The sequence below is a fragment of the Danio rerio genome, chromosome 19 (assembly GCF_049306965.1).
Source record: "Danio rerio strain Tuebingen ecotype United States chromosome 19, GRCz12tu, whole genome shotgun sequence".
Taxonomy (NCBI): Eukaryota; Metazoa; Chordata; class Actinopteri; order Cypriniformes; family Danionidae; genus Danio; species Danio rerio.
In genome coordinates, this window is record NC_133194.1 from 41,034,736 (window position 1) to 41,061,572 (window position 26,837).

Genomic DNA, 26,837 nt, shown 5'->3' on the forward strand with positions numbered 1-26,837 from the left:
TGCTGGGATGCTTCGAGCTGAACTGATCTGACAGTTTGCTTGTTTAGCCCATAGACTGTAAAATATATGGACGTAGTATCCGTGACGTCACCCATAGGTTTCTAAACAGCGCAAAAGAAGCCACAAGTAGGCGCAGCCAACCGTCGCCATTTTGTTCGCGCGTCATCACACCCACGGCGGGATACCAAACATGGGCAAAGAGGCGGAGAGTGAGCGGAGCTGAAGACGCATGCTGCATTTAGCTTGGACCTGGTTCAGACACCTGGTTTACTTTAGGAGAACACTTAATACTTTATCACTTGTGACTCGTTTTGTATTCTGACCACTTGTGCTTGGTTGTATACTATATCAATAAAGTGTTTAGTCTTTTAAAAACACTGCTGTAATACATTGAGCTACTAAACATTGTTCTTATGGCGTTTCTCAATAGGAGGAAAACGCGAATTACTTCCAAACACTTCAGATATAGTAATAATGCAAGACTATTGATGAAATCCAGCATAACACTGTATGACAACGCTTCAGATGACGGTTCTAGAGCCTACAGCTAATCAATCTGACAGATTCTGGAGTGCCTTACAGCTCTAAATATAAATATAAACGATAAATGATCTTAAATAAAACAAATACATGTATAGAGATGGTATATAAGTATATAACTTTACTCACATGGGAAACGGAGGCCACGTGAACGGTTTGTGAGCACAATTAAGTGCTCTCAGCATGCCATGCCATCCAATAATTGTAGGAAACAAGTCCAAAAGGAAGTCGACTGTGTAAAGCCACATAAAACAACACAGAAATACGATAAATATGCCGAGTTCAGTGGCTAATCTGCCGGATTCAGCTGAGGTGACGTGACGGCGACCAACGAGACCTAGCTGTCACTCAAGTGACCACGCCCTTAATTATGCAAACTTAATATAACTTAATATAAAGGAAACGGATGGGTTATAAAAAAATTCACCCCCCTCACAGTTGTCATGAAGGGTAATATTAGCTGTATTAACCAAAACCTTTTTTTGTACCAGGCTGTAAACACTTTTTTTTCTGCTGTAAAGTTGGCCATTCTAACAGTGGACTCAATTGAAATTTGCTCTGTTTTGGAGCCAGGAGTGGCCAGGACTAGCGGAATTTCGGATGAATTGCAGTTTTAGTTACTTCCGTATTGGCTTCCTGAGGGAGAGCGGGAGGTTGCCGCTTGGTTTAGCCTGAGCGATCTGGAGTGCTGTATTTGTTTTTGGTTAATCACATTTTTTTCTACTGTGTTTTCTAGTGTCCAACCAACTGTCCACCGGGACCAAAGGGTCCTCAGGGCCTGCAGGGAGTCAAGGTATATGTCTGCATTTTATTATTCACCTTTTTTTCTATGTCCTATAATGCTTTCTGTGATTTATGGGTGTAACTTTCATTAGATTGGCCGTCTCATAGGACCCTTCACTTAGCCACACCCAATAACCACTACCCACCAATCGTGGCTTAGCAACTGTAGATACACACAGGAGCTCTGTCAAGCTTTCGAGCGAAGGAAACAAGCCAAAGCGTTGTGCATATGGATGCGTTGTGCAAATCTAATATTTCCTTTTTAAAACCTAAAACCCAAGAGGAGAAATGCCAGCGTTGGATCAAACTCTGTGAGGGGTGCTAAAGGAGTTGAGTTAAGTTGCTTTTGTTTCTATAATCCTGACACAGTCATAGACGGCAATTACTCCACCCTAAAAAGATCTAAACTGTGTTTCCTACAAAATTACAAAGCAGGTTATGTTTCCCAGCTGTTACGAGCACTGCTCCGTTTAAGCCCTCAGCCATAGTAGTCATACTAATAGCAGTCATATTTCCATCGGTTTTAAGCTACGAATAATTGAAATTACATATCAACAGAAAAAAAACGAGATGTGATCACAATCTGAGCACTTGCTTTCAATATACTTCACCCCGCAGCTGTTTTTCAGTCATTTATAACCCTCATGTCCATGTCAGAGCAACAGTTCACCAATGTTTTCATCTGTCTTTTGGAGATTTAGTCATTGGTGACGATGTTATAGCGGGTTAGTGTCTGCTTTGCTTTTGGTGTCGGATTAATATTTGCTGGTAGGGAAAATCTATTTGTTCACTTCTGCTATTTATACTTTGACTTGCATTTCAATTTATTTATTTATTTATTTATTTATTTATTTATTCCACAACTGCAAATTAGAATAGAAACTGGATAAAGAGCACACAAACACACTGACAGATATAGGTTCTGTACATTGTTTTGGGTCAATGATGCTAATATTTGACACAATTCCATACATTTCCCCTGTCTGGCTGCTCTTTCTATGAATGAATTATGTAGAAGCACTGTCCATGCGTGTTTTCTTGTTGGTTAGTAACGGTATATTTCATTGCACAACAAGGCTTTTTGGCTAAAAAAGGGAAATCACTATTAAATTGGTTATTATTAGATTATTTTTAAACTTCACCTCTCCTGCTGTGCATGAGCTAAGCTGTTGAATGGTTAGCACATGAGGCGGCTAGGCTAACCTAGCTTCAATTTTGATTAAATTATTTTCTAATCGGTTGCCTATTATATGGTGAATATACCCCTGCAACGCATACTGCAGTCCTTTTTTTGTCTGGCTTTCTCAGATATCTCACCATTTTGCCAAAAATGACTAATGATATCCCTGGCAATGTCTGACACTGGCGCATAAACATTGTAATAGACGTGCCAGGCATGGAAGCTTGACAGGCATAGCAACAGTAACTAAGGAGGGCAGAAGAGTCAATTGATGTGAATGATAACAACTTAAACTTGCTATTTCTGAATGATTTTTTTCAAAATAATAGTTTTTAGCATAACAAAACTATTAAAGCTGTTCAATTTGGCTGAGGATAAGGACAATGACAGGGTTTGCACATTTATAAAGGGTTTTTAATACAAAAAAACAAATCTGAGAACCAAATGAATGACATACTGCTTTACAGAACAACTCATAGAAATCATAGTTTAAAAGGCTGTAGCCAGGTGCTGAAAAAGATGAAACAATGCAGTCATATTTGTTGTCAAACTGATGTACATGTAAACCAAATTTATTATGGTTATATTTGCATAATGGAAATGATTTTGATGTAATGTTACTTGAAGAACCACACAGGAGTTTTGCATTATGGCTGTTACTATACTTGTACATAAAAATTATGTATTGGTTAGTTAGCATCTGGGACTATTTAAACATGTAATGAAGTGGTGATTAATCATGAAATTATTTTCCTTATAGGGACACAAAGGTCGTTCTGGGGTGTTGGGAGATCCAGGAAGCATCGGAAAAACGGTATGATGAATATCTAAATAATGCTATAAATACAAATATTATAATATTACATAAAAACAACAATACTAATGCTAGTAAAATTATTATTATTATTATTATTATTATGGTTATGTTGATTTTGTTAATAACATTAACAACAATAATTTCATATTTAAAATAATGAAAGTTACATATATACAGATAATATTTGTATTTAGAATAATGACAAATATTTACATTATTAGGTCAATAGTATTAGTACAAAGTTACTATTTTGATTATTATTGCTATTTTTATTATTATTATCAACAACAACAACAACAATAATAATAATAATAATAATAATAATAACAATAATAATAACACAATAATAATAATAATAATAATAATAATAATAACAACAAAAACAACAAAAATAACAATATTAATAATAACAACAACAATTATTATTATTATAATTATTATTAATGTATAACACATTTTATACTGTAAAATTAAAATCTCATTTAACAAGTTTAAATAACTAGTATTTTCCTTTTTATTTGTCTTAGTATTAGTGGTAATGATAATAAAATGAATAATAATTACAAGGTATTTTAGGGTATATTTATGTTTATGCCCTACCTTATACTATTGATGTGTTATTTACTTTTATGTACAGTTCTATTTAAGTAATAGCCACACAGTCAGTACACTTTTCAACCACAAAGGGGCTCTTCTGAGCCCTCTTCTAAATCATAAAATGTCAAATGAAACTGTAAACTTCACAAATCTCATCATCAAAAAATGACATGCAGGGAAAAATACTGTCTGTTTAAAAAAAAAAAAAAAAAACTAAAACAATGTCTATTATTAGGAATCCCAATCATGCGTTGAGCAGCCCCAGTATCTCTCCCAAAACACATCATCCAGAACAGGATTATGTGTTAATGAAGCCCCTCAAGGCATATAACAGCCTCTAATCTGAGTGTGAGTCACAGACAGAACACATTGACCCAGATGAAGGGAAACAGGGGCCCGGCAGGTACTGAGACGCTGCTGCGCTGTGAATTAATCAGACTTAATGAGCCCCACAAGGACATTAGAATGGACTGCAGGGACAGAGCGGATTTACCCCTAATGCAGAGCATGACTGTCCAAGCGCAAGCTTGTAAGTCTTTGGGAAGTCAAAGTGTGGCAAATTCAGGACGCTCATATCTAAAGTGCATAACCAAATAGTAAAACGTAACTGAAGCAACAACTTCAAAGTGACAGACCACATTCATTCAGTCATTCATTTTCTTTTAGGCTTTGTCAATTTATTAATCTGGGGTTGCCACAGCGAAATGAACCGCCAACTTATCCATCATATGTTTTATACAGCGGATGCCCTTCCAGCTGCAATCCATAACTGGGAAACACCCATACACACTCTTTCACACTCATACACTATGGCCAATTTAGCTTATTCAATTCACCTGTACCGCATGGGTAAAACCAGTGCACCCAGAGGAAACCCACGAGAACATGGGGAGAACATGCAAACTTCACATAGAAATGCCAACTGACCCAGTCGAGGCTCGAACCAGCAACCTTCTTGCTGTGAGGCAATTGTGTAACCCACTGTGCCACCATGACAGGCCACATAATATCACAAAATATGTTTATAAAGGAACTTTTTTTAAAAATAGGCTTATTTTACAACTCCACTTGAGTCAAACTGTTATTTTTTTTCAACTTTGAATTCATTGGAGCACTTTTAGCTTAGCTTAGCATGCATAATTGAATCAGATTAGACCATTAGCATCTTGCTCAAAAATGACCTAAGACCTTTGATAATTTTTCTATTTACAGCTTGACTTTCCTGTGGTTCCATTGTTGGGCAGCGACTGAAATAGCGTCTTTAGCTATATTGATAAAAGTTAGCTGATTTTTAGGTGCTGTGTAATATCATTGCACCTGCTGCAGCCAAGGTTCAGCAGCAAAGTTCCTTGATAATTACGCTGAAATGAGAATACAGTTCCTAGCCATATCAACCTAGAAAATAGCAACTTTTCACTCTGTCTTAGACGACAATGTAACTACAGAAGAGTCAAGCTTTAAATAGGAAAATTATGGAAACTTTTAGGTGATTTTTTAGCAAAATGCTAATGGTCTAATCCGATTCAATGATCTATGCTAAGCTAAGCTAAACTTTCCGATATCAAATCGACTGAATCAATTAAAAAATGGTAAAACTCATCTGTTTAATTCTTGGGAAGATGTAATATGAGCCAAGTGGACTGTTCCTTTATTTTTTATCCTTATCAATCTAGAAAATAACAACTTTTTTACTCTGTTTTAGTAGACGATGTAACCACAGAGGAGTCAAAGTTTAAATAGGAAAATTATCGAAACCCTTTGGTGATGTTTTTAGCAAAATGCTAACTGTCTGATCCAATTCAATGACCTATATGCTAAGCTAAGCTAAACTTTCCCTTTTCAACTGAATGGATTCAAAAATGGTAAAACTCATCTGTTTAATTCTTGGAAAGTTGTAATATGAGCCAAGTGGACTGTTCCTTTAGTTCCTAGCCTTATCAACCAAAAAAAAATAACAGCTTTTACTTTGTCTTAGTAGACAATATAACTACAGAAGAGTCCAGCTTTAAATAGGAAAATTATTGAAACTCTTTGGTGATTTTTTAGCAAAATGCTAATAGTCTAATCCGATTCAATGATCTATGCTAAGCTAAGCTAAACTTTAAACTAGCAGTTTCTGAACTTCCTCAAATGCCTTGATAGCAGTTTTAATTTGTTTAGAGAAAGTACATGTCTCGAAATCTCATGTTTTTTGTTTGAGTTGAGTTGAGTTTGTACTATTTTGTCTTTATGTAAAAGAGATCTACCAGATCTAATATACTGAAACACGTGTGATTTCTTCCCCAAATGTATATCAGTAAGCATCATTTCAAAACCTCAAACACCTTGTTCACAATATCTTGAATTTAAATAACATTAATTGAGTTGAGCTTGTAGTGTTTTGTCTTCATGTGAAAGAGGTGCTGGTGCACACGTCTAATATAATGATACACGTTTGATTTCTTCCCTGACGGATGACATTCACAGACACAACTGACATTTTAGGAACTCATATTTGTCTGTGTACTTCTGGCATATGCTTTGACAACTGACAAAGAAAAAAATAGTTTAATACTCACACAAAATGTCATCTGACAGCCTTTTGTTTGTTGAAGGAGTAAATGAGCCATAAGCTGTAAAGGCTCCGCCCTTCTCAGGAAAAGGGGGTGGAGAGCAGCTGGTCATTTGCATTTAAAGAGACACACAAAAACTATTTTGTTACCACTTAAAATATGAACTTATAACATGATAAAATTAATAAATAGGTGACCAATAACCAAATGACAGATTTTGGGGTCCTTTTAGACTTTGATCTTGTAAAAAAGGAAGCAAATCCTAAAATATGCTTTGTGTTTTCCTCTTTAGGGTATAAAAGGTGAAGTTGGCATCTCCGGTGAACAAGGGATCCCAGGCCCTCCAGTAATGTATTTATTTCTGTTCTGGTTTGCCATTGAATTATTTAAGCATCAGTTGCTGTTACATCAGCGCAAGTAATCTGAGCAGATTTTATAAATGTCATGAGCTCACCTGGAAAATAAATAAGCTGCTCTTCTCTACAGGGCCCTCAGGGTCTGAGAGGGTATCCAGGAATGGTGGGGCCAAAAGGCGAGACGGTGAGTCACAGCTCCCAAAATACTACTCATTATCTGTTCATGCCTGCAACACAATTAGGCAAGGCAGGGCAAGGCAAGTTTAGTTATATAGCACATTTCATACTCAATAGTAATTCAAAGTGCTTTACATAAACAGGAATAGAAGAGACAAGTATAAGAAAATAAAAACGAATAGTAAAAACAGATTAAAATGTGTTAAAACAGGTTGTAAAAGAATGAAAAAGAAAAAAAAAGTCATAATGGTGCGATCTGTTGGACGGAGCACATTGCTCATTCAGTACAGATGAGTTTGCAGTGTTGATTTGAACGTACCTAATATTGGAGCACATCTGATCATTTCTGGAAGCTGATTCCAGCAGCGAGGGGCATAGTGGCTGAAGGCGGATTTACCCTGCTTTGACTGAACTATTGCAAATTCTTGTTTATATGATCCTAAAGATCTGAGTGCTCTGTTAGGTTTGTGTTTAGTGAGCATATCTGTAATGTATTGAGGTCCTAGGCCATTTAGTGATTTATAGACCAGTAATAATACTTTAAAATCTATTACTGGGAGCCAGTGTAAAGACCTGAGGACAGATGTGATGTGCTCTGATTTCCTGGTTCTGGTCAGAATCCTGGTTGCAGCGTTCTGGATGAGCTGCAACTGTCTGACTGTCTTTTTGGGAAGGCCCGTGAGGAGGACATTACAGTAATCCACCCTGCTGCTGATAAAAGCATTAACAAGTATAGGTCTTCACTAGATACGAAGCATCTTATTCTTGTAATGTTTTTGAGATGATAGTATGCTGATTTACTAACTGCTTTGAGATGACTGTTGAAACTCATATCTGACTCCAGAATAACACCAAGATTCTTGACCTTATTTTTTGTTGTTTGACCCTTTGAGCCAAGACATGCATTCACCTTGATCTCTGTTCCCAAATGCAATGACTTAAGTTTTCTCTTTATTTAACTGAAGAAAGTTTTGGCACATCCAACTGTTAATTTCATCAATGCGTTGGCTGGGGGTGTCAATATGGCCGCAGTCATTAGGCAGTTAGGCTAAGTATATTTGTGTGTCATCAGCATAGCTGTGGTAGGAGATTTGGTTCTTTCTTATTATTTGGCTCAGTGGGAGCATGTAAAGGTTGAACAGGAGAGGTGCCAGAATTGAACCTTGTGGGACTCCACATGTCATGGGTGTCCATCTCGACCTATAGTACCTATAGCGACACAGTAACCTCTCCCTTCAAGGTAAGATCTGAAGCATTTGAGGACTGAAAACTAAAACTAGACAGACATTCAATTCAAAATATGAATAAATTCTAGAAATGCTTATAAATATATTAAATTAACACAGGGCCATCTGTCGCTCATTCTCAAAATAGAAAACAGGACAGTAATTAATACACCTTCAGCGTATCTATAACTGGACATGGATGGGTTTTGATCCATTTGGTCTGTGGTTATACAATTTTTTATACAGTTTTTGTGTGTGAAATGAGATTTTTAAATTTAGACGTTATCAATTAAACAAGCAACAGCTTAATGTGGATTTAACTCCCCTACAGAATTGTATATGCAGCTTGATTTGCAAAAAACCCCATTACATTCACTTCGATAACATTTGTAGGACAGCAAATCTCCACAGACTTGACTTTGTTTCACAATGTACAAAATTAAAAGTGTTTCACAACTTCTGTGACAGGGACCACAAGGTTATAAAGGAATTTTAGGACCAATCGGCATCCCTGGACGCCCTGTGAGTATTATTAAAAACATTTCATTCTAATAACTGACAAAAACATAAAAAAATAAACATTTACCGCAAAACAGGGTGAAGAAGGACCCCAAGGACCACCTGGAGAGCCTGGTGACAAAGGAGACATGGTATGAATCACTAATATTATATACAACTTTTCATCCAGTCATTAATTTGTCCTTTCATATGTCAGCTTATCAACTTTTTTGTATCAATCTATGTACTTATAGGGAGAGCGTGGTATCCGAGGGCCTCAGGGAGTGGTCGGAAAGAAGGGAGATAATGTAAGTAAAAAAGGAGCAATTTAAAACACATACTTTAACCGTATGCTCTTAATCTTTTGATTAATGTTCTTTGTCAGGGACTTCCAGGAATTGATGGAAAAGATGGCACTCCTGGCATCCCCGGGATAAAGGTACGAATGGCTCTTATTCAGCTCTTAAATCAAAAACCACTGCAGTCATCATTATTCAAGGAGACACAAGACATATGTAAAGGATGAACCAAAGGAGGAAGTTTTATGTGATTGAGAAGGGGGCTCTTTGAGGATTAATAACCAGTTAACAAGTATTGATTTAACTTGTAATATGACAGCATGGATATTTATTTCATTGTAGAACCGATTAACCAGCAAAGTTAAAAAAATAAACACAACACAATGGTTAAGTATGCTGTTTTGCAGTCATCATGCAAAATATGAAACTAGAAAAAGCATTGGCTGGCAAATTTGAATAAAAGTATTTATAATTGATATGGAAATACAATAAAATATGAATTCAGCTATTAAACCTAGCTGTTTTTATTTGCTATATTGAGTTGTTTTTATTAAGTTGTGCTATATTTGCTTATATAAGTTTATATCATATACACTTACCGGCCACTTTAAGAGGTATACCTGTCCAACTACTTGTTAATGCAGATTTCCAATCAGCCATACACATGGCAGCAACTAGACATGGTCAAGACAAACTGCTGCAGTTCAAACCGAGCATCAGGATGAGGAAGAAAGGGGATTTAAGTGATTTTAAATGTGGCATGGTTGTTGGTGCCAGACGGGCTGGTCTGAGTATTTTAGAAACTGCTGATCTACTGGGATTTTTTTACACACAACCATCTCTAAAGTTTACAGAAAATGGTCAGAAAAAGAGAAAATATCCAGTGAGCGACAATTCTGTGGACGCAAATGCCTTGTTGATGCCAGAGGTCAGAGGAGAATGACCAGACTGGTTCAAGCTGAAAGGTTACAGTAACTCAAATAACCACTCGTTACAACCGAGATATGCAGAAGAGAATCTCTGAACACGTCCAACCTTGAGGCGGATGCGCTCCAGCAGCAGAAGACCCCACTGGGTGCCACTCCTATCAGCTAAGAACAGGAAACGTTCGAGGTTACTAAAGTAACCCTTCGTTCCCCGAGGAGGGGAACGGAAGCACTATAAGTGGATTTGATTGTAAAATCCACGCATTGGGAGGTTCGGTTCAGAAGCTACTCGTCTGAAAGAGTATTGAACGGGCCAATTAAGAATGAATTGGCAGCGCAAGCCTGCGCAGGTGAGCGGCATAAGCAATCAACTGAGTATATAAGCTCACCTGGCGCCAGCAGACGCTATCCTTTTTAAGCTGAAGAGACTTTCAACAGCTAAGGGACAGTCATTATGGCGACGGAGTATAGTGCTTCCGTTCCCCTCCTCGGGGAACGAAGGGTTACTTTAGTAACCTCGAACGTTCCCCTTCGGGGGGAACTTCAGCACTATAAGTGAATTTGATTGTAAAATCCACGCATTGGGAGCCCATTGAAAGCGCCATAATGACTGCACCCTACCAACACCCCCGATGAGGAGATAGTCAAGCAAGCGTGACGCACCCACATCATGGGGGGCGCGGTCCTCCAACGTGTCCCTGGCCCTAATTTATCCTACTTCAACAGAAGTTTTACGGATTTAGATATATTTTTTGGGAAGTCGTGAGCATCTAGATAATTCTAGGAAAATACGACAGTACGTTGGGAAGCGTGCAATCCCGATAGGGAGGACGCTGCGGAGGCCATCCGTTACCCAAGGGGGGATAGATGGCAGAATTTACATATGGACTAGCCCTAAAAAGGGGGAGTACGCATAGCAAAAGAGTGGTTAGCGGGGAGGGAAGACACGGGTCCGCCCAGGGGGGGGACTTAACCGTGGCGGAATAAGCATATGGGATCGCCTAGTGGGGATCACGCATAGCAGGCACCTTTACCCAAAACGCGGGCTGACCAGCGGGCAGACCTACAGCGTAGTGGGCCAGCAAGTGACTCCTCCGCTGAGTCAGTGCTGGGGGCCACGGAGGAATCTGCAGGGCTCACCTGACGGGGAACTTTACTGACAGATAAAAAGGCGCACGTATCTCCGTGTTAGGGAAAATGGCGCAGCAAGCGTGTTTCAACACCCTACCGAATTGTTTCCTCAATCACCAAGGGTTACCTAATACCCTTGAGGAAACCGGCTCCACTCGCAGATTGTAAAACCTTGCAAATGTGTTGGGTGTCACCCAGCCCGCAGCTCTACAGATGTCTGTTAGAGGGGCGCCGCGTGCGCGCGCTCGAGAGGATGCGAAGCTCCGAGTGGAGTGCGCACGCGCTCTCGGGGGACGCGGCTCACGGCTCTGATAGTGAAAGAAAGGCATCCACAATCTAGTGGGAACTTATTTCGGTACGGCACTTCCCTGCTGCCGACCGCTATAACAGACGAAGAGCTGCTCAGATGATCTAAACTCTGAGTGCGGTCCGGATAATACGCAAAACGCGAACTGGACAATAAGAAGGGCTGGGTCTGCCTCCTCCGAGGGCAGCGCTTGCAGGCTCACTACCTCGTATTAAACGGAGTGGTAGGAACCTTGGGCACATATCGCGGGCGGGGTCTCAGGACGTGAGAGAAGCCAGCCCAATTACAGGCACGAGTCACTGACCGAAAAATGCCTCCGGGTCCCCGACCCTCTAATCGATATCAACGCGACCAGCAGAGCTGTCTTCAGGGACAGAAAGATACTGAGTCGAGGATCGAAGGGATCTGACGCGGCTTGTGTAGCGAGGGCGAGATCCTAAGAGGGCATGAGAGGGGGCGGGGTGGATTAATTCGCTTAACCCCCAAGAGGAACCGGATGATGAGGTTATGCGTTCCCACGGTGCTGCCAGCCACCGCGTTATGAGAGCGGAGATGGCAGCCACGTAACCTTGAGTGTGGAGGGCGACAGCCTGCTCTCCAACTTCTCTCGGCGTAAAGAAAGCACAACGCTGATCTGGCAAATTACGGGGGTCTTCTCAGCGAGAGACACACCATTCAGTGAATAGACTCCACGTCAGGGCATAGGCGCGCTCGGGGAGGGGGCTCTAGCCCGAGTGACGGTATTAGCCACCGCAATCGGAGGTTACCTAAGTCTTCCTCGCGTCTAAAAATCTCTTCAAAGATCGGCGAGGGTGTCAGGTGGTGCCCTGTCCCTGAGAGAGTAGGTGCTCTCTCGAAGGGACTGCCAGGGGAGGGCTATCGCGAGGGAGAGCTCTGACATCCAGGTCCGGTTGAGCCAGAGGGGCGCAACCAGCAACCTGTTTCTCGTCCTCCCTGACCTTGCACAGTAACTGCGCGAGCAGGCTCACTGGGGGAAACGCGTATTTGCGCGTGCCCCGAGGCCAGCTGTAAGCCAGTGCTTCCGTGCCGAGAGCACTCGGTCAGGGAAAGAACAACTGGCAATGAGCGATCTCGGGGGAAGCAACAGATCGATCTGGGCTTCCCCGAATCGCGCCCATATCAGCTGAACAGACTCGGGGTGGAGTCTCCATTCTCCAGGACGCAAGGCTGCCGTGAGAGCGCATCGGCTGCACGGTTGAGCTTGCCTGAATATGAATGGCGTGCAGCGATTTCAGCCGCGGATGACTCCAGAGGAGCAGACGGCGGGCGAGCTGAGACATGCGGCGAGAGCGCATACCCCCTATACGGCTGATATACGCCACCGCCGCCGTACTGTCCGTCCTGACCAGCACGTGTTGCCGCTCCAGCACCAGAAAAAAACGGTGGAGAGCGAGGAACACTGCCAACAGCTCCAGGCGATATGCCAATGCAACTGGGTACCTTTCCACAGGTCCGCAGCCGCATGCCCGCAACGCACAGCCCCCCAGCCCGTGTTGGAAGTGTCTGCTGAAACGACAACAAGACTGGACGCCTGTTCTAGAGACACCCAGGCCTGTAGGAACGAGGGGTCGCTCCAAGGGCTGAGGGCGCGGCGACACAGCGCAGTAACAGAGACTCGGTGTGCGCGCGCGTGCCATGCGCGTCTGGGGACTCGATCGTGAAGCCAGTGCTGAAGTGGTCTCATATAGAATAATCCGAGCGGCATGAAGCGGCTGCGGATGCCATATGCCCCAGGAGCGGGGGCGGAGCAGCTCTCGTAGGCGGGCGCCTTCGGCGAGGAGCAGGTATGAATGGCACGGCGGGCGGAGCGGGCTACGGACCGCCGATAAGACATCACCCACCAACTGCTCTCTCACCGCCTTGAATTCCTGGGTGAATTCACAGACAGTGTCGCCGAACCTGGCTGGGGATATGGGGAAGTCAAGAAAGCGGACTTTGTCGACTTTGCGCATATCAGCCAGGGGTGGCGCTCCTGGACCACTAATGTGGACATCGTCCTCCCCAACGCACACGCAGCGGACTCAGTAGTCCGAAGAGCTAAGTCGGCGGCGGTGTGAAGCTCGTAAGCCTGGGTTGGACCCACCCTCGTGCTGCTCGGCCAGCGCCTGCGCTTGGTAGCGCTGGTAGGTGGCTATCGCATGCAAGGCGGAAGCAGCCTGGCCCGCAGCTATGTAAGCTCTAGCTCCGAGGGAGGTAGATAACTTACAGGCTTTGGATGGGAGACGAGGCGGACCCCGCCAAGAAGAGGCGCCGCGCGGATTTACCGCCATCGCGCACTCAACCTGAGGAATCGCCACATACCCCCTGGCTGTTTCACCGTCAAGAGTGGTTAGGGTGGAGGAACACGCAGCACGAGCAGAAAAAAGTGCTTTACAAGACCGCGTGAGCCTACTGTGCACCTCCGGGAAGAAGGGAACGCCCCTCTAGTCGGTCCGGCCGCGGAGCTGGGGGATAAACCATCTCCAACCCACGGCCGAAGCAGCCCGGGAAAGCACGGCTAACATGTCCGTTTCAGGATCCGTAGTGACAGCGCTCACCAGCCCGAAGGGGGCGAGCGGGTCTGGATCATCATCGGACAATGAAAGCCCACCCTCCGATGCCGCGGTGGACATCTGGTCTCCGGTGTCATCGGGCGTAAGGGCTACCATCTGTTAGACGGATCGCTTCCCCCGCCCGAAGCTTGGATAGAGCGCTTAGAGGAGCGGGAGGTCCGCGGGCCCGTGGGCGACGGATTATCTCTCGCTGAAACCCTCAGATCTGCCCGAGTGCCCGCTGCAGAGCAGGGGACAACTGGGGTGGTTCACCCTTTTGCAAAGGCTAACCGCGATCTTGCGCAACAGTCATGGCATCGCAATGACGACATGAACTGCCCGCGAGCAGCGCATTAACATGCTGGACCCCCAGACATGCAACGCAGTGCCCGCGCCCATCATCCGAGGACAGGAACCCACCGCATCCAGAAACGCACAGTCGGAGCGCTGTCCTGATAAGGACGTGCTGCACGACTGTGTTGCTCTTTCTGTGAAGTTTGCAACTTTATACGCACCGCTCTGGAGGACCGGACCCAAAGAACGCCAGGCAAGGGAGAAACCCAGCTCGACCGTCTGCCACTGCGTGTACACACTCTGGACCGGGAGAATGCTCTCGTTCGCTCAGAATCGCTGGTCACAGCAGGAGGAACCCTCATCGACTCGATCAGAAAGTCTCTGAAGCGAAAAGGATAGCGTCTGCTGGCGCCAGGTGAGCTTATATACTCAGTTGATTGCTTGTGCCGCTCACCTGCGCAGGCTTGCGCTGCCAATTCATTCTTAATTGGCCCGTTCAATACTCTTTCAGACGAGTAGCTTCTGAACCGAACCTCCCAATGCGTGGATTTTACAATCAAATCCACTTATAGTGCTGGAGTTCCCCCCGAAGGGGAACTGAGGCTACAATTCACATGGGCTCACCAAAATTGGACAATAGAAGATTGGAAAAACGTTGCCTGGTCTGATGAGTCTTGATTCCTGCTGCGACAATCAGTTGATGGGGTCAGAATTTGGCATCAACAATGCAAGCATGGATCCATCCTGCCTTGTATCAACAGTTCAGGCTGGTGGTGGTGGTGTAATGGTGTGGGGGATACCTTTTTGGCACACTTTTTGCCGATTAGTACCAATTTACATTTTATGTCATAAAGCGCGAATCATCTCAGACTGGTTTCTTGAACATGGAAATGAGTTCACTGTACTCAAATGGCCACAGTCACCAGGACATTCGCATCATGGATGTGTGGCCAACACATCTGCAGCAGCAGCGTGATGCTATCATGTCAATATAGAGCAAAATTTTTGAGGAACATTTCCAGTACTTTGTTGAATTTATGCCATGAAGGATTAAGACTGTTCTGAAGGCAAAAAGGGGTCAAACTTAGTACTAGTAAGGTGTACCTAATAAAGTGGCCGGTTAGTGTACTATGAATTCATGAATGGTGCATTTTATTTCTATTTTTTAGGGTGCTGCAGGACAAAACGGAAGACCTGGAGCTCCTGGCAATCAAGGAGATCCTGTAAGTTAAATTTCAAACTTCATTCTCCTTCCCATTTCACATTTACACCAGCATTAGATGTGCAAGGAACCCTTTCCCATCCTTCTCAAACATGTCCAGGGTTTTGCATTTGCTAAACGAGAATGATTAAAGATTTAAAAAAGTAAAAGTTTAGTATATTTTCCGCTTGCAGTCCCAGTGTGACATTCATGCCCTCGCTGTTTTGGAGCTTAAACCACCTTGAAATTGCTCTTGCTGTTAACTATTCATCATCATCAAACTTGACTCTCCTGGTGACTTGGGGTAATGGAGCATGCTGGTTATGATACAAAACATCACAACGTACCTGCGCAAGCCGTAATGCAGGCGCCCTCGCTAACAGGATGAGTTATTGCAGTCTTGTTCTGATGTCAGCAGAGAGTAGAGGACAGACATGAAGCTCTCCATGGAGGTCTGCAGGGGTCACTACATTCATTCTTCATGGCTTTTCTCAAATTTGTTTCAGGGTTTGCCTGGTATGCCTGGAGCCAAAGGTGAAGTGGGGGTTAAGGTGAGATTGTGTAGTTATTTTATGAATGCTTGTATGCTGTTGAAATAAAAAGAATGGGCGTAGAAACAATTTTCACATAACAATTACTAGTAAAGCTCACAATAGAGTGCATTAGAGCTTTAGAGCGCACTTTTTCAACATTACTGGGTTCAGAAAAATATATATTTATTTATTTATTCTTCTTAAAGCCATTTCGTCACCTTAGAATTAGGTTCTATCTGACATTTTTGTCAAAATTGAGTCATTCACATATTGCTATTAATGACTAATTATTTACATTATGTGATGCTTTTTTATAAATTCTTCACATTTTAAAGCTTTTTATTAAAAAAAAAAAAGGTTTTATATACAAATTCTAAAAAGGTTCTTTCTGTGAGCCAATCAGCATTTCGAATGCAAGCACGAGGACCAATCAGGATCAACTTTCTTTGTCATTTCGCTGAAACACAAAATTAGTCAACTAAATAATACAGCACCACAGAAAATTGAGGAGAAACCTGAAACTGAAAACATGTGTGTAAATGTGATGATTTAGAAGCACTTGTTGACATTAAGATGAAATGTTACATTTTTCTTTGTTATTAAAAAAAATAATTTATTAAATGTGAAATATTTTTATTTGTGTATATATAGTCAGTAAAACACTTTTCAGTGTTTATTAAAATCATTTGCTCACTGTTTTCTTTTACAGTTTTTACATTTGATATGAAGTTAATAATTTAATTCATGGGGCATATAGTTTAATAAATATAATTCAATAATTCCTATAAAGCATATAATTCAATAAATATTACTATAATAGTTACAAAAAATTAACATCTGCACTGGGCAAAATATTTAGCACAGCTTTTATGCTAAATTTGACCAAGAAATATTCACCCAATAACATTAAAAAAATGTCATAGAAAGCAAAAATTTCAAGCATCAACATACTGTTACATCACCAATTTTATTTTTTTAAACTAGATTAATAAACATACTGATTGTATTTCTTATAAAGTAAAGCATCAATTAATGATCTGCCAGACAGAACCTTATAATTCCAAGTGGAAAATGACTTTTTAGAATTAGAAGGTTCTATCTGCATTTGCCCTGTTGATTAGTTTTTTTTTAATCCCAAATTGCAAATTTGAGAGATATTTGATAATTTACATGTAGAGTACATTTACTGTAGGGTCTCTGTCATGTTAATTTATAAAAGAGAATTGTTAACTGTTACACACATATTGTTGGCTGTATGGAATGCAAAAACTTTGAAGCTCAATATCTCAAAATCCTTCAAAACACAGATAGAACCTTATAATTTCAAGGAGATGATTTAGAACTAGTTGGATTAATGCAAACAATGGGTCCAACAAAATCATATTCAATAGACAAACAACCTGTCAGTTATTGTTAAAAATCTAAACTCTGGAATAAATGAATGGAGTTTTTTGACTTCCTAACCCCAACTGTTCCCTAAAATAGGATTTTCTTGTTTTAAAATAAAAGTGAAATTTTGGTGTTGAGAACGCCCGATGATACTATATATTATGCACCTCCAACAGTTTATTATCTATTTTGTGTTTAGGGTGAGACCGGACCCCGGGGTTTGATGGGAATGCAAGGATCCCCAGGACCGCAAGTATGTTGGATTATTCAGTTTTGAACATGAACTGAAATGGTTTCTGGATTCTCCTGATGTATGTTTTTCTCTCAGGGAGAACCTGGTCCTCCAGGTGAAGCTGGCATGGAGGGAGTCCCGGGGGCAAAGGTCAGCTGCATTCACCACTAACAAATTCTTTTAGCAAACTCTTATTTTCTTACACTTTTGATCTGTGTCTGATAGGGTGACAGAGGTGAACGAGGACCAGTCGGCCCTGCTGGGGTTATTGGTTTGCCTGTAAGTTTCTTTAATGTTTATTTCAAATACATATATTTCTGCTACAAACAGCCTTAGTCAGGAGTAACAGCGGAAACAAAGTTCACAAATTAAAATGGGTGTTTTAAATGTTAAGCATGATGGAATGTAACATTATCATAAGGATGTTTTCAAAACGAATAAATACAACGCAACTTTAACATTCACATGACCAAATAAAAACGTTATTTTTTTTCATCTATTCATATTGAACGTCTTCATATAGTTTTCATTATAAAAAATGAAATGATTTTCTCATGTTCATATAGTAATTGTGGGTATAGTAAATACTAAATGATTAATTAAATAATTGTTAATATCAAACTGTACAATGCAATGTTTTTACTTGTGTGTAGCATGTTTAGGCAATATAAAAAATAAAATATTAGAAAGCTAATTACAATTCTATATGCCTACATGTGTCCTAGTATATAATCTGTCAAAATCAATCCTTCACTTATTTTGTGTGTTTTATTTTCAGGGCAGTAAAGGAGAAAGGGGGCCCATGGGGGTCCCAGGAGCTCAGGGTCTAACTGGAACTAAGGGTGATAAGGTTTGTAGCACTATTTACAATCTAATAATAACAAAAATGAACTTTTAAAAGGGGTAGTTCACCCAAAAAATTATTTTTACTGACTTTTTACTCTCCCTCAAGTGGTCTTAAACATTTATGAGTTTCTTTCTTCTGTTAAACACAAAAGAGAATATTTTAATGAAAGCTAAAAACCTGCAATCCTTGACATCCAGAGTAGGAAAAGCAAATACTATGGAAATCAGTGGTGACATTCATTTCAGCATTTCAGCATTTTTAAATATATCTTATTTTGTTTAAAAAAACAAACAAACAAACACATAAAGGTTTGAAACAACAAAAGAGTGAATAAATGATGGCAAAATTGTCATTTTTGTGGGTCTAACTAGAAGGATGATAAGGTTTGAGGCATTATTAACCATTTAATATGAAAAAAAAGAACTTTTTAAAGGGATGGTTCACCTAAAAATTACAATTTACTCACTATGTACTCTCCCTCAAGTGGTCCTAAACCTTAATGAGTTTCTTTTTTCTGTTGAGAACAAAAGAGGATATTTTGAAAAAAGCTGAAATCCTGTAACTTTCATAGTAGCTAGGAAAAACAAATGCTATGGATGTCAATGGTGACAGCTTTCCAACATTTTTCAAAATATCTTCTTTTGTTTTCAACAAAAACAACAACAAAAAGAAACCCATAAAGGTTTGAAAAAACAAAATAGTGAGTAAATAATGGCAGAATTGTCAGTTCCAAGGGACCGAAGGGTGATAAGATTTATAGCATTATAAACCACTGAATATGAACAAAGATGAACTTTTTAAAGGGGTCAGTTCACCCAAAAATCACAATTTACTCACTATTTACTCTTCCCCAAGTGGTTCTAAACCGTTATGAGTTTCCTTTTTCTGTTGAACACAAAAGATAATATTTTTTTGAAAGCTAAAAACCTGTAATCATTGAATTTAAAGTAGGAAACAAATTCTATGGAGGTCAATTGTGACAGGTTTCCAACATTTTTCAAAATGTCTTCTTTTTTTTCAACAAAAACAACGGCAAAAAGAAATTAATAAAGGTTTGAAACAAAACAAATAAGTGAGTAAATGATGGCAGAATTGTCATTTGTGTGGCTTTAACTAGACCTAAGATAAGATTTGTATAGTAGCATTATAAACCGTTGAATAGGAACAAAGATTAACATTTTAAAGGTGTAGTTCACCCAAAAAATTATATTTATTCACTATTTACTCTCCCTCTAGTGGTCCTTAACCTTAATCAGTTTCTTTCTCCTGTTGAACACAAAAGAGGATATTTTGAAGAAAGCTGAAAACTTCCATAGTATACAAAACGAACCATGGAAGTCAATGTTGACAGGTTTTCAACATTTTTCAAATGATCTTCTTTTTTGTTTAACAGAAAAAATAAAACTCATAAAGGTTTGAAACAACAGAAGAATGAGTAAATAAATAACAGATTTGTCATTTTTGTGTGAACTACCCCTTTATTCCAGCACAGTTTGACCACACGAGGGCAGTCTTCACTCACAATTAATAACAATTTCCCAGCAGAGGACATCTGCTGTATGCTTTTACACAATGCACGTCCACGTTTCTAAATAATACCCCTCAATTCAATATGAAATATCCTCTTATAGACACTTTAATGTTTGTTGTCCTTTAATCTACAATATCCTTGCCGTTTAATACACTGAATGTCGGCGGTAAAAGCCACTTGATTTAGTGCGCTCAGAGAGTTTTACGTGAAAATAAGATATTACCGACAATAAATTCCCCGCGCGTCAGCTATTAGGCCTGACACTGAGAGATATCTGATGTACACTTGCATCTCCTTACAGGGATTCCAAGGCAAAGTGGGATCAAAAGGAGACGTCGTGAGTACACCGTCCGATAAATACACACTTATTTATGGAGTGAAATAGAAACCATACATCACCGTCCACATCATAAAAGATAACAGCTTGAGGTGACATTGATGGATCTCACCTGCTCCTTTCACAGGGTGATCCCGGTGTGGAGGGATTGGCTGGGGAGAAAGGAGAGAAGGTAAATAACGCTGTCGTCTGATGCTTTTATTTAATATATTGGCTGCAGGAGACTTCTGTTCATCTTCAAATCGCATCTTTCTCCGTCTAACAGGGACAGTCTGGGGAGCCTGGGCCTAAGGGACAGGTAAGGACAGCGTGAATAGCACAGATAATGCAAAGTGAAATGCATTATTTAGTTAGCTTTGCATTTTACTTCATAATGTAGGACATGCCAAACTGTTTTAAAGGTAAATTGAATTTTTATTTTTAAATAGTTTATGCCGGACTAGTTTTATGAGCAAATTAAAAAAAGATAAATAAATAATAAAAAACACACACTTTTTGATGTCAACTTTATGAATAAATAAATAAATAAATAAATAAATAAATAAATAAATAAATAAATAAATAAATAAATAAAATACGAATACAAATAATTAATGTTTTTTTTTTCTGGAATCTCCTATATTGATTTTCTTACATTCATTTATGCAGGCCTAGTTTTGCGACCAGATTTAAAAACAAATAGATAAATAAATAAATAAAAAACACACACACACATTTTGATGTGTCAACTTTGTCAGTATGTGCTGTTATCAAAAACACACATATAAATAAATAAATAAATAAATAAATAAATAAATAAATAAATAAATAAATAAATAAAAATACATAAATAAAAAATAAGACAAATAAAATAAAATAAATGTTTTTCTACTGAAATCTCCTACATTTATTTTCTTACATTCATTTATGCCAGTCTAGTTTTAAGAGCATATGCATAAATAAATAAATAAATAAATAAATAAAACTCACATTTTGATGTGTCAACTTTGTCAGTATGTGCAATTACCAAAAACACACATATAAATAAATAAATAAACAAGACATAAATAAAGAAATAAGACAAATAAAATAAAAGTAAATAAACAATATGTTTTTCTTCTGGAATTTCTTAAATTCAATTGAATTTTTAATTCTAGATATAATTTATGAAAAAATAAATGATAATAGACATGTTTAAAAATAATGAGAAGAGCGCATAAACTACAGAAAAAATTACAACATAAAAAGAATATAAAAATAATGACAAATATGAAAAGAAAAGCAAAATTATCGACAGAACAACAACAACAACAACAATAAAAATAATAATAACAATAATAACAACAACAACAACAACAACAACAATAATAATAATAATAATAATAATAATAAAACAATAATCTGGAAAACATCTTCCTTTTCAATACAGTATTATTAAAACGTAACTTAAAACTTAACTTAAAATTTTAGCATTAAACTAATTTTGTGCTGTTAGACTTATGATCTACTCTTGATACACTGTAAAATGTAATAATAAAACCATTATAAATATATCCAAATTAATTTTACTATTTCACTTAGTGCCCCTAATGAATTTCCACATCTTTAAAATGCTTTTGATTTCAGAATCATCATGTAAAAAAATCAAAAGTCAAGAGAACACCCCAGTATATTTCTGTAACCCCCCATTCTCTATCAACAGCAAGGTGTGACAGGTGATCAAGGGTCCAATGGGCCTACTGGAGATCCCGGTAAACCAGGAGACCAGGGTCCCGCAGGCTTACCTGGCCCACGTGGCCTTGGTGGAGAAAGAGGAATTCCAGGGATGCCAGGAATACAAGGACCAGCTGTGAGTGTTCGGCAAAACATTTCTATCATAGCATTCCCAGTCCCATGATCTATTACCCAACAAACAATTCTGTAACAGTAAACGTGTTATGCCTGCGATAATACAAACATAAAAACTGTTGTAGCAGCCAGACAGGTTATAGAAGCATGTAGTGTTCAGCACAATAAGATAACACCTGCCGAAAATAATGAGAACTCTTAGTGTTGAGAAACACACTTTAACTCAAAGGGATAGTTCCCCCAAAAGTTGTTCCAAGTGTTTAGCTTATTATGCTGTTGAACATTTAAGGTTGTGTTTCACCTTTATTTTCAAGAGTTCACACTTAGCTGATGATTGATTATAAAGCTTGCTTGGCATGCTGTCCCGGGAGAGAGCCCTGAGCTCAGGGGCGGACTGGCCATCTGGCAGACCGGGCACTTTCCCGGTGGGCCGACAAACTTTTTGGGCCGGGCTGATCATCGTCTTATGATCTGATCGGCCCATAAAAGGCTTAGCAGCCTATCGTTGTTTTTTTTTTCTGCCTTATTAATTGACGCTGCTGTGATCTCTGTGACTCTCTGTAAGTAGATGCTTTTTTTCCCGGACAGACAGACCGGGCCGGCCCATGTGACACTCTGCAGCCCATTGGCTCTTTTCGGTATTGACATTGGGCTGGCCCAATCACAAGCTCCTATTTTGGACTCCGTGTGAGCGTGCGTCGTGTGTGTTTGTCAAAATAGTCGAGAGTCAGAGAGAAGAAACGCAAGGGAGTCGCAGAGAAATCGCAGGAAATACACCGGCGTTTCATTTAGCGATTCTGAAAAGTTCTCTGTTCATTCTAGTACACGGCTAAAAGCGCAAATCACGCGACCACACACATGCACACTCTCTGCCGAGAGCTGCAGCCAGTAGTTCAGCGGGTGAGCATAAACTCCAGGTTAGAGTATAGTGCATGTCAGACAGATCAGCTGCTGGATGATCTCATCTGAGCTCATAAGATCCTCGAGCCTGGGGCTTTCTCCCGTTTGCAAGGCGAGAAGGGAGTTTGAGCTCAGGTAGGTCTTGAGAACTCTCCTGCTGTAATAGCTAATGAACAGATAGTGATTGCTCTTAAGATATAACTATTTGCTAGCATGTCTATGGTGCCGATATGGATTAGTCAATTAACTTAAGTTGCATGTTTTCGAATGGTGGGAGGAAACCGGGGAACCCGGAGAAAACCCTCGTGAGCACGGGGAGAACGTGTAATCTCTGCACAGAAACGTCGGCTATCTTGGTGAGGACTAGAACCAGTGACATTCTTGCTGTGAGGCAACAGTGCTAACCACTGGGCCACCGTGCCACCCATCTAGGAAAGGAGGAGTAGGGGTTGAAGGGGGGATTCTTCAAAACAAAGATGGCTGTCTTATGGAACTTTGGGTATTTATGGTGGCTAAGGAATCGTCTGATTGGTGAATCATAAACTGAATAAAGCTGGACCGGCTGCAGCTATCATAAGCAGGTGATCCTCTCGAAATTAGTTTATAAATAAACTTCACAAAGTCGCAAAGAAATGGAAGCTAATATTGTGCTTTATTTCCCATTTCCTAAAATGTCCTTAAATGAGAAAAAAAAATGGAAGGGCAGTGGATCATTTAATCCTTTCAAAGGACGTTTGCTAACAAAATGAAGGAAGACTGATGTATGTTCAATGGAAAAGCAAACAAATAATCTTGAACACTATCAATACTTGCTCAAAGATTTATTGAACATAACATTTCAGTCTTCCGACCTTCATTCAACATATTCCACACAAGAAGGAAACCCAAACAGGTTTTGAATGATTGATGAACTGGCATTTTTTTAGGGGGGAGTGCTGTCCCTGTAAATGTGAATTCAAAATGTTTCCCATTTACTTTTCCAGGGTCGTGATGCTTCAGATCAACACATCATTGACGTGGTTCTGAAGATGCTTCAAGGTGAATAACAATCATTGTTCTTTCCGTAAATGGCCGCAATTCAAATTGGAGGCAATCGGTCTGTCAAAAAAGGGCAGCTGAAATCCATCGAGCTAAGTCTACACAGTACTCTTCAGCCATTGAAATATATTAACGTGCAACTCATGACTCCTCAGGGACAGCTTTCCTGCCAAACTCTGCAGACTGTGTAGTCCGCAGCTATTTATCTGCTGCTCAGAATTGACTTCTGCACAGTCCTGTTTTCTGTGGGATTGTCAGTCTCTGCTCTCTGGCCTTCTATTTTGCAAGAGAGAGATGACCTCAACTGGTCGGTGATAACCTTCACTGGCTCCCACTATTTCACAATGTAATCCCTTAGCCTTTTGGACAACAATTGCAAACATACCTTCGGTTCTACAAACCCACACACTCACCTCAAACGAGAGGAAAGATTTCTTTCCTCCTCATAGGGAGGCAGATTAGATGGGGAGATTTTGTCAATGTGACACATTGAGAACTGGTCAATTGATCAATCACCATCTTCAGATCATCATCATATTTAACACTAAATGCAACCAAAAATTGCAAGTTGGATAGTAAGTACTATTTATGGCTTCAAATTCATTTGGGGGCTCTGTACACTAATAAGAATGGTAAAGACCTAAGTTGCCAATATGATTCATGAGTTCAAGGGAATGAGGTTTACTCACACAGCTCCAGTTAGCTGACCTCTGTTACACTTTTCTCCATAAATCTCACTCCTATTCAGGTCACAGCACAAATGGTATCCTTCTAGTTCTACTCACACCATTACAAGTAGGTATGTATGGGCCTTTCCAGCATGGCTGCTAAGTGCACTAAAAACCTAGGTGCACCTTTTGAGGCCAATGGAGTAAGCCCTCTGCTACACCCCTCTCCAAGCCTTCCGGGTCACGGCACCAATGTACATTCCCCTGTTCTGCTCACATCTTTCCAAGCAGCCATTCAGAATTTACAAATTCTTCCCTTTGGCCACACAGAGTCCTAATAATAATAATAATAATAATAATAATAATAATAATAATAATAATAATAATAATAATAATAATAATAATAATTCCTTACATTTATATAGCGCCTTCTGGGCAGTCAAAGCACTACACAAACATAGGGGGAATCTCCTCATCCACCACCAGAGTGTAGCATCCACCTGGCACCACAACGGCAGCTGATTGGTGGAGAGGAGGCAGAGTGATGAAGCCAGTTAAGATATGGGGATGGTTAGGAGGCCATGATGGACAGAGGCAAATTTGGCCAGGATGCCGGGGTTAAACCCCTACTCTTTTTGAAGGACATCCTGGGGTTTTTTACTACAAAAGAGAGTCAGGACCTTGGTTTAACGTCTTATCCGAAAGACGGCGCTCACTGAGGAGTATAGTGTCCCCGTCGCTATACTGGGACATTAGGACCCACACAGACCTCAGGTTAGGCACCCCCTGTTGGCCTCACTAACACCACTTCCGGCAGCAACCTAGCTTTCCCATATGGTCTCCGATCCAGGTACTGACCGGGTGCAGCCCTGCTTAGCTTCACTGAGCAGAATAGTGTCCCTGTCGCTATAAAGGGGCATTAGGACCCACACAGACCTCAGGTTAGGCGGCCCCTCGCTGGCCTCGCTAACGCCACTTCCGGCAGCAACCTAGCTTTCACATGTGGTCTCTGATCTAGGTACTGACCGGGCGCAGACCTGCTTAGCTTCAGTGGGCGACCATGTAAGAGTTGCAGAGAGCTAACTGGCGGCCATACACTGTCCAGAATCTCTACAGAAGTTGCAATCAATCTAATCTTAACAATTTTAAAAGAACTAATTTTCATGTTTCTGTATTCCTCTGACAGAGAGGTTAGCAGCAGTAGCAATGAGTGCTAAGAGAGCCGTGCTGGGTGGAGCAGGTGTAATGGGACCTCCTGGTCCTCCAGGACCACCAGGGCCTCCTGGACCGCAAGGTCCTCATGGCCTGACAGGTGGCCGTGGCATTCCTGGAATCATTGGTGCCCCAGGCCAGATAGGAAACACTGGGCTAAAAGGTAAATAAACCTTTTAAAACTTCAGAGAACCTAATAACTGTGAATTACATCCCAATGTTTGTAATTTTTTTTCAGGGAAGAGGGGTGCTAAGGGAGAAAGGGGAGATCCTGGGCGACCACATCCTGGACAACCAGGACCACCTGGACTGCCAGGTAAGTTCCATGTCTAAAGTCCATTTGTGGGCACTTTAATGTAGTTTCCGCTGATATAGTTGTCTTTAAATAAATGTTAATAATTCCCTATGGCTTTGTGCAATTATCTAATCTAGTGAGATTAAAATGTCCACAACCAGTTGCAGATTGAAGTGTGATTTACACACCTGTAGTTCATATTAGTGTTTCAGAGTCTTAGAATAGCCTATGTTATCCCTTCTAGTTCTACTTGCATTGCTTTAAGTGGAATTTAAATAGCTGTATCAATAATGGGAGGTGGATGCACACTAGGGCTGCACGATTAATTGAAAAAAGATCGTGATCTCAATTCAACCCTACACACGATCCTTATTCAGCAATTCAGCCAATTGTATTTTCAATTTTGGTCAAGAGAGAAGCGTGGTCAACATGGACACCTCCAAATGGCGTTAAAACAGTTGACAGTAAACTGTTTGTTTACTACCAAGAGACATAGCGTGCGCCCACCAATGACGCCTGCTAAGTGAACAGAACCTGCATAGGCTGTGAATAACAGCAAATAAAGCTGTAAATAATGTTCAGTGTGCTGCAC

General features: G+C 40.5%; 1 protein-coding gene across 1 annotated transcript in view; it reads left to right on the forward strand.

Moving 5' to 3' along the window:
• Positions 1–26,837, forward strand: part of col9a2 (procollagen, type IX, alpha 2) — a 45,618-nt gene that overhangs the window by 16,534 nt on the left and 2,247 nt on the right. Inside the window, exons 11-31 of the mRNA NM_212579.2 lie at positions 1,277–1,333; positions 3,264–3,317; positions 6,762–6,815; positions 6,956–7,009; positions 8,697–8,750; positions 8,825–8,878; positions 8,981–9,034; positions 9,112–9,165; positions 15,405–15,458; positions 15,943–15,987; positions 17,558–17,611; positions 17,687–17,740; positions 17,816–17,869; positions 18,369–18,440; positions 20,270–20,305; positions 20,433–20,477; positions 20,571–20,603; positions 21,987–22,133; positions 24,016–24,070; positions 25,925–26,113; positions 26,189–26,266. Of these exons, the coding sequence (NP_997744.2) occupies positions 1,277–1,333; positions 3,264–3,317; positions 6,762–6,815; positions 6,956–7,009; positions 8,697–8,750; positions 8,825–8,878; positions 8,981–9,034; positions 9,112–9,165; positions 15,405–15,458; positions 15,943–15,987; positions 17,558–17,611; positions 17,687–17,740; positions 17,816–17,869; positions 18,369–18,440; positions 20,270–20,305; positions 20,433–20,477; positions 20,571–20,603; positions 21,987–22,133; positions 24,016–24,070; positions 25,925–26,113; positions 26,189–26,266 (1,351 nt within the window). The remainder of the gene's footprint in view (positions 1–1,276; positions 1,334–3,263; positions 3,318–6,761; positions 6,816–6,955; positions 7,010–8,696; positions 8,751–8,824; positions 8,879–8,980; positions 9,035–9,111; positions 9,166–15,404; positions 15,459–15,942; positions 15,988–17,557; positions 17,612–17,686; positions 17,741–17,815; positions 17,870–18,368; positions 18,441–20,269; positions 20,306–20,432; positions 20,478–20,570; positions 20,604–21,986; positions 22,134–24,015; positions 24,071–25,924; positions 26,114–26,188; positions 26,267–26,837) is intronic.